At 41.7% G+C, this 12,544-nt stretch overlaps 2 protein-coding genes and 1 non-coding gene across 3 annotated transcripts in view; 1 reads left to right on the forward strand and 2 right to left on the reverse strand.

Moving 5' to 3' along the window:
- Positions 1-12,544, reverse strand: part of LOC143485361 (uncharacterized) — a 207,038-nt gene that overhangs the window by 92,786 nt on the left and 101,708 nt on the right. The window contains exons 21-30 of the mRNA XM_076984757.1: positions 10,175-10,410; positions 9,202-9,327; positions 8,938-9,064; positions 8,391-8,559; positions 8,123-8,305; positions 7,743-7,860; positions 7,440-7,545; positions 6,897-7,132; positions 6,253-6,411; positions 5,858-5,984 (exon numbers count right to left, since the gene is read on the reverse strand). Of these exons, the coding sequence (XP_076840872.1) occupies positions 5,858-5,984; positions 6,253-6,411; positions 6,897-7,132; positions 7,440-7,545; positions 7,743-7,860; positions 8,123-8,305; positions 8,391-8,559; positions 8,938-9,064; positions 9,202-9,327; positions 10,175-10,410 (1,587 nt within the window). The remainder of the gene's footprint in view (positions 1-5,857; positions 5,985-6,252; positions 6,412-6,896; positions 7,133-7,439; positions 7,546-7,742; positions 7,861-8,122; positions 8,306-8,390; positions 8,560-8,937; positions 9,065-9,201; positions 9,328-10,174; positions 10,411-12,544) is intronic.
- On the forward strand, positions 1,498-1,588 carry LOC143485525 (small nucleolar RNA SNORD88). Its single transcript, XR_013122899.1, has one exon. It is a non-coding gene; the product is annotated as a small nucleolar RNA SNORD88 (small nucleolar RNA).
- On the reverse strand, positions 2,752-5,459 carry LOC143485470 (TOG array regulator of axonemal microtubules protein 1-like). The gene is made up of 4 exons (XM_076984913.1): positions 5,312-5,459; positions 4,836-5,007; positions 4,214-4,419; positions 2,752-3,067 (listed from the first exon to the last, which is right to left on the reverse strand). The coding sequence occupies exons 1-4, from the start codon at positions 5,457-5,459 to the stop codon at positions 2,808-2,810; spliced, it is 786 nt and encodes a 261-aa protein (XP_076841028.1). The 3' UTR covers positions 2,752-2,807.

Here is a 12,544-nt window from a genome sequence, read left to right on the forward strand (position 1 = left end):
ATCCTGTCTCTCTGCATCCTGTCCCTCATCATCCTGTCTCTCTGTATCCTGTCCCTCATCATCTTGTCCCTCATCCTCATCTCTGGTGTTCTCTGGCAGCCACTCATCATCGCTGTTGTCACTACACTCATCACTGGAGTCGGAGGGAATTTCCTGCACTATTCTATAGGTTTCCCTATTTTTTTCTGCACTTGTGGTCTAAAAATGACAAAATTATAATTTCACTAACAAACAACTAATCTTGACAAAAATTTATATTTTTAAAAACTAACTTGTAGGTATACCCAAAATAAACTGAATTGCAACCAAAATAGTCATAATTGAAAGATGAATCATCTACATGACTTATGTTGGAAATATACCTAGTAATGCATGACGTCCACTTCAGTGGACACATGGTTAATCACAATTTCCTACTTATTTAAAATATTTTTTTCAAAACTAAAAGAATAATATTGTTACTTAGATACTCCTGTATGTCACCATATTTTTTTTTACCTCTATGGGTCTCCTAGAATAGAAGGATTGACAGGATATTCCAGCAGTGTTGAACACGTGTGGCTGTCTGTCGGCCATCTTGGATTCAGAGGAGATTTACTTGTAGTTACAACAACTAACCACTGAATACACCTAAATGGAGGGTGGCAGCAGAGAGCATTCTACATGCTGATACGCAATTTCACCATAGAAACCTTTATATTTAGGAGAAAATGACGTTTAAATAGCTGTCCACTGTAGTGACCACTATGTGTCAGAGGGTATTTCAGGGCGAACCCTTTCGGTATTCCGGCGAGGGCATCCTTAACCTTAATTGGTGACCATCAACTTCTGTTCAAGTGTTCTGGATAGTGCTGCTTCTCGTCAGAAAAGAAATGTTTATCAATCGTACGAACCACCCTAGGCATTTGTTAGTAGAAAATAAGAAATGAATAAGCTGACGTTTAACCAAAAGCTTTAGAATCAACAGATTTTTTTCATGCAACGTAAAACATAATTGTCTGCATGTGTGAAAACGTCATTTAGGCCTACCTAATCTTTTCAAATTCAGAGTTTGTCATATGCACAGAGGGAACAGGTTTCCTTAGATACAATGAAAAATTTACTTTGCTCCTCGCTAAGAATGCCAAATATGTCATTAACAAATATCTAAGTATATACAAGCACATATCTTAATCAAGAAATACACACTAAATAAATAATTCATTTTGAAATGAGCTTTAATTTCCTTATAAACTACAATCAACGATTGAGTACCCATGTGCAGTTAACAGGATTTGACCCTACCTTATTTCTTGACGACACATGCATGGTGGTCTCTGGTTACAGAATTCAGTGGTCACAGATGTCTAACACGGGAAACAAGCATAAGACGAATTCAGAATAAAAGGCCATGACTGTTAATCTAAGACAATTGTTTTCTCTTTCAGGGGACATCGTCCATGCATCCTGGGGATGAGGTACGTGATTGACTAAGTCTTGAATCTGGAGTCTGAAGGTTTCCTCCTGTGATGATTTTGCACTGGGCTCTGAATGTCTGTGGCGAGAAAAATGCACCTCTACTCTTGACATGGTGGAGTCTGATGGGGGGGGGGGGTGTTAAAGAAACTGATTCAATAGCTTTATCACCGTACTTTGTAAATATACAGGTGGGACTAATTTTGTCTTGAATTTTGTTTCAGGTGGTGTGCTCTTGACTCCCATGGCTGAGGCTCTGTGAAGAAATTCTGTAGTGTCATTATCCTGGTCTACACTCATGGCCAAAACTTTTGAGCATGACACAATTATTATATTTTCACATGATCTGCTGCCCTCTGGTTTTTATATGTGTTTGTCAATTGTTTTTAGCACATACAGAAATATAATTGCAATCATATGAGTAACAAGCTTTTATTGACAGTTAGAATGAGTTAAGTTAATACTGTGCCATTACACTTACAGTATTAGCTATACACAGTGCTTACTTTGAAAATCAAACGATGCCAGAACGCAAACAGCGGCATGAGACAAGGGGTCAGAGGCCAACAATGTCACCGGATCGCAAAACAAAATCACAATGTCACCGGATCACAAAACGCTTAGGCACACAAATGTTAAAATAACAAGCCAATTTGTATATATAAATTACTTTTAAATTATTTACATGTGTTTTATAAGTGTTTAAGTGCAGAAGTGCATACAGATTTCTTCATAACTTATAATTAGTAGGCTTGAAAGTTACTGGATCGAGGCAGACAGTTCCCGGAACGCACCCTTCAAAATGAAAGAGTTCCTGGATCCTGTTCCGGCAGGATCCGGCTCAAATTAAGCCCTGGCTATAGAATACAAAAGTAATTTTGTGAGTCGTAGCTTTTTCATTTTTTAAGACTCCTCATTGAAAAGTCACATTACACATACCAAACAACAAAAAGACTATAGATCCTTGTTCCTTGTGCATGTGATAAATTACATTCTGCACAGTTACCTCAGGACATGTCAACAGAAAATAACAATCATAGAACAATATATATCTATAGTCACCATGACAACAGTTATCATGATAAGTGTTAGTATTTCAAAGTGCAAAAAGAGCAGAGCTCCTAGGCATGTTAAACCTGATGTGATTCGCTAAAATCTGTGCTCCTTATTTAAAAGGCCTTCTGAGTTTAAGGATTTAGCTTTCTGCTAATTCAAAATGTTAAAAACGTTTGACTTTCTTCCCCTCTCTTTCATTTAAAGTGCAGGCACAGTAAGAAATACACAAACATCTCCATCTTCAAGTAGAATCCATGTTGGGCTTTATTTTGGTCTGGAGGTCTGGCTTGCAGCTCTCAGTTGATCGGGAGGTTCTTCACAAACTCTCTTAGGCTCTTGCGGATATTGGAAGGTTGGGAAGCAGCGCAGTCCAGCAGCGCCGGACCCATGTGGGCATGAAGGGCTTGGCATAGGTGGACAGTGGCCCCTCTCACGCTTCCACCCCTCCCGTGGACCGTACCACTGTTGCTGGAGGTCCCCAGGAGGTACCAGAGCAGAGGAAGCACCTTCTGCTCAACCAGTTGTGGCTTGCAGGGGTAGAGTTCCCTAACCAGCTCTATAAAAAGAACATTTAAAAGGAACAAAGATAAATAAATCAACCCTGGACAGCACTGGGTTATTACAGAAGCATTTTTTTAACCTAGAAAGATTTAATTAAACTAAAGTGACAGTATTTGGTAACTCTCTGGAATGATTATTATCAATATTATAAATATTATTAATTAATATAGGAATTATAGTATTTCTGGTAAATCTTTTATCTTTTTTTTTTATCTCTGGCATCTCTTAGCATATCAGTGGAATGACTTTCTGAAAGAATTGTTTTTTGATAATGTATTTGAATTTGTAGAATATTTCTGTATACACAACCACAAAAGATTAGACACTGTATATTGAACAAAAGAGCCTAAGGACATCCACTGTAAACTCCATTATTTAACTATCTGCTGTCAGATAATGCAAGATCTCCTGTCAGTCTTACAGAAATATTTTTTTCTTTATATTGGACTGTGCCTTAATATGAAAGGAGATTTCCATTTGATCTGCACCACAAACATCTAGCCAAAGAGCAAGAACATTCTTTTACTGATTTGTGTGAACCTTTTCCCCAACCTAGCAACCTTTCATCAAAAGATACAAAGGTAAAACAGAACACAATCATTGTTGTTGTGTCACGTAGGGCAACGCCCCCTCTCGTAGCTGTCACTCTGGGTTCCCTCATGTCCGTGTTCCCTGCCTGTTTGTCCCGCCCTGCTCGTTTATTTTGATGATTCCTCGTTTGTTACCACGCCCCTGTGTCATTGTCATCACCTGTCCCTAGTTTGGTTCTGTGTATAAAAGTCCCTGTGTCTCCCATGTCCGTATCGGTCTTTTTGTTTAATCCCGTCACCTGCTGTTGTAAGTTTGAGCTTTGCGTTTTGTTATCCGTCTACTTCTGCCTGTTCCGTGTTTTCCCCCTCGTCGTTAGTTTCTTGTCTGAATATGCCTGTTGTCCTTTCTTGTTCTGGCTGCCCTCCCGGTTTGACCCACGCCTGTCCGTTTAACACTGCTTTTGGAATTTCCTTGAATAAATCTCGCTCTCCTCAGCGTTTGTGTCCGCCTCCCTGTTCTGCCCAGCGCAGACCGTTACATGTTGTTGTTTTTCTAAAGCCCAGTGGCATGTGTCCTTCAAGATGTTTTGTAAAGAGAGAAAAGAACCCACCAAGGTTATTGATGAGAGCTTGAATGGCACCTATTGTCGCCATGTAGATGGCGTTATTCTTGGAGTTGAAGTGATTGTCCACTATAGCTGGGACTAAGATGTAGACCACTTGGACCAGGTTGTCTCTGAGCAGTGTGATTATCTTCTGTAAGGCCTCCAAGGCATAGAGGTTAACCTTGCAGTCGTGCTTTGAAAGCATCAAATACCTGTAGCAGAGGAAGAGAGGTATAGAGCAAGCCGCCCATGCATTCATCAGGCACTCACCATATCAGTGCCGTTAAGCCCTGGAGCTGATTTGATTTCAAGCCCTTTCATTTCAACCGACTGATTTTTTCCAAGTCATTCACTTGGATTCTTTGGTTTAATGCAATTTCAAGGATACGCTTGGGTGAAATCTTCACATACATTGTAAAACAAGCTCACACTAACAATGGACACGACTGCCCTCCACTGTAATAGTTAAAACTGATTGTTGTAATATTTTCTACTCTGAAGCATCTGAGCTTTTGACATTTCTTCAGATGTGCCAGCATTTAATGTTCTCCAACGTATGACCCCCCATACAGATCACTTCTGAAAGCTGCTGAAAACATTAAAAATCAATTCAGTTCAAATGTGTTACCAGGAACATGTTGCCCACGACCATATATGGGTTGTCCTCGCAGTGGGCCACCAGCTGATCAATGCCCTTGATGGGCTCGCTGAAGTCTTTTGAACCCAGCAGGGCCTTGAGCTGCTTGACGTACTCTGTCTTGTCTGCAATGCTGTGGATGTGTGCTCTGCTGCTGTCTTTGCTGAACACACACAAGAGAGAAAACACAAGGATTGGGTTATAGTGTCCAAACAGAAAATGAACAAGGCTGCAATCAAATTAAACCAACATCAACACCATCAAAAATTGCAAACATCAAAGCAGTTCCAATCAGGATGCACTTTTTTGTTGTTTGTTTGTTTTGATTAACTGTTTAAATATTCACCTGCTGGCAAACTGAGGAGGAGGTACGCATGACTCCACAGCTGGGATAGAGTTCACGGGTAAGCGGTAAGGTAAGGTTCTCAAGATACAGGAGGGGAGCGTTCGCCGAAGTCAGCCGTTACCTTTCAGAGGTGCCGCGTCGTCTGGGCTCACGTCCCTCACCGTGTGCCTAAGGCTGCGCTTCATTCGTTGCGTGTTCTGACGCTCCACCTGTGCGGCTGGAGCTTCTTGCTGCTCCAGACGAGGCTGACGCATCTTATATCTTCGCATTCCTAGACACCTTTGTCCTCTCCTGGGAATACACACGTACGAATCACCACAAAACATGGAGTGATGATATTGAAGTCCACATATTGCTTCATACTTTGATTCTATCCCAAAGGTTTCAAGCCGGTTCATTTTGAACCATGCTCTGTCCTTTAACTACTGGGTCTGGGACTACACTGTGCATGCCTTACTGTAAATACAATGTGTGGTGCCACGCACTGCCCTGTACTTTATTATTTGTTTACAATATATGTCTACCATCACAGTTTAGATGGTTTTTTTATTGCAGTCTGTTTCACCTAAAAGTTTTGTGAATAAGCTTTGTTTAGTGAGTAAACATGGGGCATAGTGGCTGAATGGGATAAAAAATCCTCATCATGTATCCAAACATGAATCACTACCTTGGATTTCAGAGTGAGGACAGTGTTCCTGATGGTTGCCAGGTCTTTGGCAGGGATGCACTTTTCCACCATCTTATCAAAGTCATGGTGGGAGGACAGGAACAGCAGCATACGCCGGCCCAAGCGCCTGAGACGAAGAACAGACCCCAAAACAGGAGAGAACCGTGAGTGAGGGACCCGTAACTCACAGCACACCGACCATTTATTTACCAGGGTACAATTTTACAAGGCCGTCTGTGTGTAGAAAACACGATAGTGCTTCTATTACTCTACAATTTAACAGCATTTGCTGACTTCAGAGTATCAGACTAGGAGACTAAAAGAATCAGCAAAAGATTACTATCTGGGAAACTGAATAAGCTTTGTAGAATCCTCGTTCTGATCCCAGTACTAACCTGGTTTCTTGGGAAGCGTCCTGTGCCAACTTGGAGACTGCAGGGATAATTCTCGCTATGACGTCTTTTGCCCCAGACAATAAGCGGCCAGCGCCAATCTTCTCTACCAAAGTAGCCAAGTGCAGAGCAGTACACTTTCTTACTGCAGCATTCAGATGACTTTTGAGGAAAACAGAAGGAAAAAAATTAGGGCATTCAAAAAAAGAAGGTAATAACTATTAATCCATCCAATCAATGTATACAGTACAACTTTTAGCTTCTATAAAGAAACTTAATACCCATATGTATGATCTAAGTGCACAATCAAATTATCATATTCTATTCGATGGCTTAGTTTGCACCAGTTAGTGTACATCTGTATTTTTTAAACAGAAAATGTTTGCATGTCCTCTGTAAGCTAGCTAACTAGCCTATTCTTTAAGCGGTGTGAAGGGCAGTTTGGATCAGCAGAGAGGAGGTGGAACGCAATAAAAATAATATTTAACAGGATAAATAACTAAAAATATTGATATAGGCCAGGGCACTATTTTGAAATAACAATGGAAAAGTAAAAACCGCAGACAAAATCAGTGCTTTGTTAGCTTCTTGTGACTGTTGTTGCTATCTGAAAGCCACAGTTTAAAGCTCACTGCAGGCTAACTGACCAGAGTCCTCCAGCGAGAAGGGCGTTCATGCTCCGAATGGGGGTGCAGTTCTGCACCATGCTGTCCAGAGCTGTGTCCACGTCCTGCCTGATGAAGGCATTGGACTCCGCTGCTTTGTGAAGGAGGACCTTAGCTGTAGCCTCCACTTCCTGGTCCATCCCTTTCTGCAGGCTGGAGTACAACTCCCTCAAGGACACCACCGCCATGCGGGACACGGCAGAGCGCAGGTTCTGCACCTGCAGGAAAGACGACGTTCCAGCTCGTTTCAGTCACATCCAACACTGCCACCGCCATCGTAATAAGTATAATCCTCCACTGCAATGTGTTATGTAGGCGGAAATACCTTAATCACTAATTACAGTTAGCTATGCCATCTGAATTTCAATTAGATGAGAAATGTTTTTATAAAAAAGGAATTTCAAAGTACTTTGCTATCGCTGACTTGACTTTGTCAGCAACATCACCTGTAATATGTACATGCTCATGGTGTCTGCCAATTTTAGAATTCAGACCGATACACAGTCAGCAAATCTAGTGGCTTACCTCTTGAATAAGAACAATGCAGACATCATGACGCCTGCTGCCAAGCACATCAGAGTGATGCTGAGCCAATCTACGGATGAACATCAACCCTTCAATTTTCTTCTCCCTGTATGAAGATATTGAACATAGACACACACTGTAACCATCGGCTACTGAAAGAAAAAAATGCTACAAGAAAATGGACAAAGAGGAAAAAACTTCACTAAATACATGCATACTTACCATATATGCAGAACACCATAAATGACTTGCTGTTTAACCTGCCCTAGCCAAATGCTTCAGAATTTTGCAGGCGTGACTTACCAGTCATCAGAGCTAAGCAGACTGAAGCTCTGAGCGAGAGCGAGGTCTGGATCGGAGAAGGTCCGTAAAGTCTGCTGCTCGTGGGGATCCTTCCTGGGAGGTCCTGGTTTGAGTTCATCTAGAGAGGAATACCAGAACCCAAACAAACTGACTAGGACTTTTAGGGCTACCAGCTCAACTTTGGTCAAATTAGCTTGAAGGCTGACAGCAAAACATTATTCAATGTGGTGAACTAGATTTAAAACATTGTTGTGTAATGCAGTGTTAACAGCAAAGCAATTTACATGCAAGTGCAGTGATCACACATGAAGTGCTGAAGAGCAGGCAACACTCATCAGAACTGTTTGAAAGGGACGGACGTGCTCTGATCAGTCTGGTACCTCGTCTGCGTCGTGGCAGCATGTTTTTAGTAGGGACAGCCGTGGGGGGGCTGGGATGAAGCGGAGGACTCAAACTTTTGACGGGACTTCTGGGGGTGCGTGCGTTTCTGGAGCTTGAGGGCAAATCATCCAGGATGACACCGGTCTTAGTCTGTGCTGGAAGACTACTGTTCAGCTGCAGGTCTGATGGGAAAGAGGTTCACGGGTAAGCGGTAATGTAAGGTTCTCAAGAAACAGGAGGGGAGCATTCGCCGAAGTCAGCCGTTACCTTTCAGAGGTGCCGCGTCGTCTGGGCTCACGTCCCTCACCGTGTGTCTAAGGCTGCGCTTCATTCGCTGCGTGTTCTGATGCTCCACCTGTGCGGCTGGAGCTTCTTGCTGCTCCAGACGAGGGAGACACATCTTGTATCTTGGAATCCTAGACAACTTTGTCCTCTCCTGGGAATACACACGTACAAATCACCACAAAACATGGAGTGATGATATTGAAGTCCACATATTGCTTCATACTTTGATTCTATCCCAAAGGTTTCAAGCCGGTTCATTTTGAACTATGCTCTGTCCTTTAACTACTGGGTCTGGGACTACACTGTGCATGCCTTACTGTAAATACAATGTGTGGTGCCACGCACTGCCCTGTACTTTATTATTTGTTTACAATATATGTCTACCATCACAGTTTAGATGGTTTTTTTTTATTGCAGTCTGTTTCACCTAAAAGTTTTGTGAATAAGCTTTGTTTAGTGAGTAAACATGGGGCATAGTGGCTGAATGGGATAAAAAATCCTCATCATGTATCCAAACATGAATCGCTACCTTGGATTTCAGAGTGTGGACAGTGTCCCTGATGGTTGCCAGGTCTTTGGCAGGGATGTACTTTTCCACCATCTTATCAAAGTCATGGTGGGAGGACAGGAACAGCAGCATACGCCGGCCCAAGCGCCTGAGACGAAGAACAGACCCCAAAACAGGAGAGAACCGTGAGTGAGAGACCCGTGACTCACAGCATACCGACCATTTATTACTATCTGGGAAACTGAATAAGCCTTGTAGAATCCTCGTTCTGATCCCAGTACTAACCTGGTTTCTTGGGAAGAGTCCTGTGCCAACTTGGAGACTGCAGGAATAATTCGCTCTGCACCAATCTTCTCTACCAAAGTAGCCAAGTGCCGAGCAGTACACTTTCTTACTGCAGCATTCAGATGACTTTTGAGGAAAACAGAAGGAAAACAATTAGGGCATTCAAAAAAAGAAGGTAATAACTATTAATCCATCCAATCAATGTATACAGTACAACTTTTAGCTTCTAAAAAGAAACTTAATACCCTTATGTATGATCTAAGTGCACAACCAAATGATCATATTCTATTTGATGGCTTAGTTTGCACCAGTTATTGTACATCTGTAATTTTTAAACAGAAAATGTTTGCATGTCCTCTGTGAGCTAGCTAACTAGCCTATTCTTTAAGTGGTGTGAAGGGCAGTTTGGATCAGCAGAGCGGAGATGGAACACAATAAAAAGAATATACAAGAGGATAAATAACTAAAAATATTGACAGGGTGTCTACAGGTTTGACCAAGTGAAAATTTAGACATTTTAAGACTTTTTAATACTGTTTTCCAAATAAAATTAAAACCAACTCGCAAGAACATACACGTTAAAATAAAGCACAAAAACTAACTGATTATTAGTTTTTGTGCTTTATTTTAACGTGTATGATCTTGCGAGTTGGCTTTAATTTTATTTGGAATTTTATTTAATTTTATTTGGAATCTACCGATATCCGCCCCCGAATTTCAACACATGGCTGACGGAATTATTCCTCCCTAAATTTAGCTCCGCAAATTTAAGATATTTTGGTTGAAAATTTAAGACAAAATAAGACTTTTCAAGGCCTTATTTGACAAAAATTAAACTTAATACCATTTAAGACTTTTTAAGGACCCGCGGCCACCCTGATTGATATAGGCCAGGGCAATATTTTGAAAGAACAATGGAGAAGTAAAAATTATCTGAAAGCCTCAGTTTAAAGCTCACTGCAGGCTAACTGACCAGAGTCCTCCAGCGAGAAGGGCGTTCATGCTCCGAATGGGGGTGCAGTTCTGCACCATGCTGTCCAGAGCTGTGTCCACGTCCTGCCTGATGAAGGCATTGGACTCCGCTGCTTTGTGGAGGAGGACCTTAGCTGTAGCCTCCACTTCCTGGTCCATCCCTTTCTGCAGGCTGGAGTACAACTCCCTCAAGGACACCACCGCCATGCGGGACACGGCAGAGCGCAGGTGCAGCACCTGCAGGAAAGACAACGTTCCAGCTCTTTTCAGCCACATCCAACACTGCCACCGCCATCGTAATAAGTATAATCCACCACTGCAATGTGTTATGTAGGCGGAAATACCTTAATCACTAATTACAGTTAGCTATGCCATCTGAATTTCAATTAGATGAGAAATGTTTTTATAAAAAAGGAATTTCAAAGTGCTATGCTAACTCTGACTTGACTTTGTCAGCAACATCACCTGTAATATGTACATGCTCATGGTGTCTGCCAATTTTAGAATTCAGACCGATACACAGTCAGCAAATCTAGTGGCTTACCTCTTGAATAAGAACAATGCAGACCTCATGAAGCCTGCTGCCAAGCACATCAGAGTGATGCTGAGCCAATCTACGGATTAACATCAACCCTTCAATTTTCTTCTCCCTGTATAAAGATATTGGACATAGACACACACTGTAACCATCGGCTACTGCAAGAAAAAATGCTACAAGAAAAGGGACAAAGAGGAAAAAACTTCACTAAATACATGCATACTTACCATATATGCAGAACACCATAAATGACTTGCTGTTTAACCTGCCCTAGCCAAATGCTTCAGAATTTTGCAGGTGTGACTTACCAGTCATCAGAGCTAAGCAGACTGAAGCTCTGAGCGAGAGCGAGGTCTGGTTTGGAGAAGGGCCGTAAAGTCTGCTGCGAGTAGGGATCCTTCCGGGGAGTTCCTGGTTTGAGTTCATCTAGAGAGGAATACCAATCAATCAATCAATCAAAATGTATTTATATAGCGCTTTTTACAACAGTTGTTGTCACAAAGCAGCTTTACAAGTGTCCCAATAAGTGTTAACTGCTATAAATGCATGACAGGCACCATAAAACAAAAGACACTCACACTTTACCAGAACCCAAACAAACTGACTAGGACTTTTAGGGCTATCAGCTCAACTTTGGTCAAATCAGCCTGAAGACAGCAAAACATTATTCAACATGGAGAACTAGATTTAAAACATTGTGTTGTGTAATGCAGTGTTAACAGCAAACCAATTCCAACCTCTGCCAATTACTCCTTCAGACATGTCGTCAGCAGGGGACGCCCTGGTGCTTTGCACTTGAGATCCTGAAAAGCACAATACATATTAACACATACTCTATCAAAAATCTCAAATATAACTTCTGGTTTCATAGTGGTTTCTTCATGGTGCAGAAAAACAATGTTAATGGGTGCAGGTATAGCAATGTACAAGAGGATCAGCAGGGGCTTTTTGTTTGTAGTATAGGGCTTTCAAAGCAGTTTTTACTTTTTTAATACTTTTTTCTTTTACTTTTTTTGTTGTTGTTGCTGCAACAAATGGTTTGGATGCCATTTCCAGGAGAGCAAAAGAGTGAGCTCACCTTTGGCAGGCCTGAAGGCACGGAGTGGCTCTCGGCCAGCAGGTTTGGTGAGTGGAGGCAACATTGCTTCTCTGCCACTCGCATTCACCTTAGCCCGCTTCTTAGCCACTCTTATACGCAAGAGGCGCAGGGAGTTCATCATCTGAAAAATAAAGAGTCTGTCAGCCCAAGTGCAACTGCCCATACCCACTATATCCGTCAAGTACAAGTACATACAACAATACTATACAAGTATTGAATGACCAAAGAAACACAAATTTTGCCCAGTTTAAAGCTGGATCCTCCCTGTATGTTAGGTAAATGACATTTACTGGGTCTATTATTATTAACTACATATCAATGCCTTGATGCCAGAATATATGAAGAGTTTGGTTCCGAAACGCGATAAATGCAGTTAAAAAAAAAAAGAGTTAGAATCAGAATGGTATGTGACCACTCTTGAAAAGCCAATATTCAATTTTTATCAAAACGCCACATCCGCCGTGTAATACTGCCCTGCTTTCTCTCTTTCCTTCCAAAATGCAACAATCGCCAATCCTGATTTCCCGCAGTACGCCACATCTCCACTCATCCAATCACAGTGCACCACCAGATACGGAATGTAAACATCATAGCACGCGACCTGTTGAGCCGCCCGGCATTTCATGTAGCTTACTTTGTTAAAATATGTCTCGTTTTTCACTCTCAAAGTCCGCAAAAATGAACGGTTTTGATGATATAGAGGAGCCTGTTCGTATAGCAGTTATTGGAAAAAG

Source organism: Brachyhypopomus gauderio, unplaced genomic scaffold (assembly GCF_052324685.1).
Source record: "Brachyhypopomus gauderio isolate BG-103 unplaced genomic scaffold, BGAUD_0.2 sc34, whole genome shotgun sequence".
Classification (NCBI taxonomy): domain Eukaryota; kingdom Metazoa; phylum Chordata; class Actinopteri; order Gymnotiformes; family Hypopomidae; genus Brachyhypopomus; species Brachyhypopomus gauderio.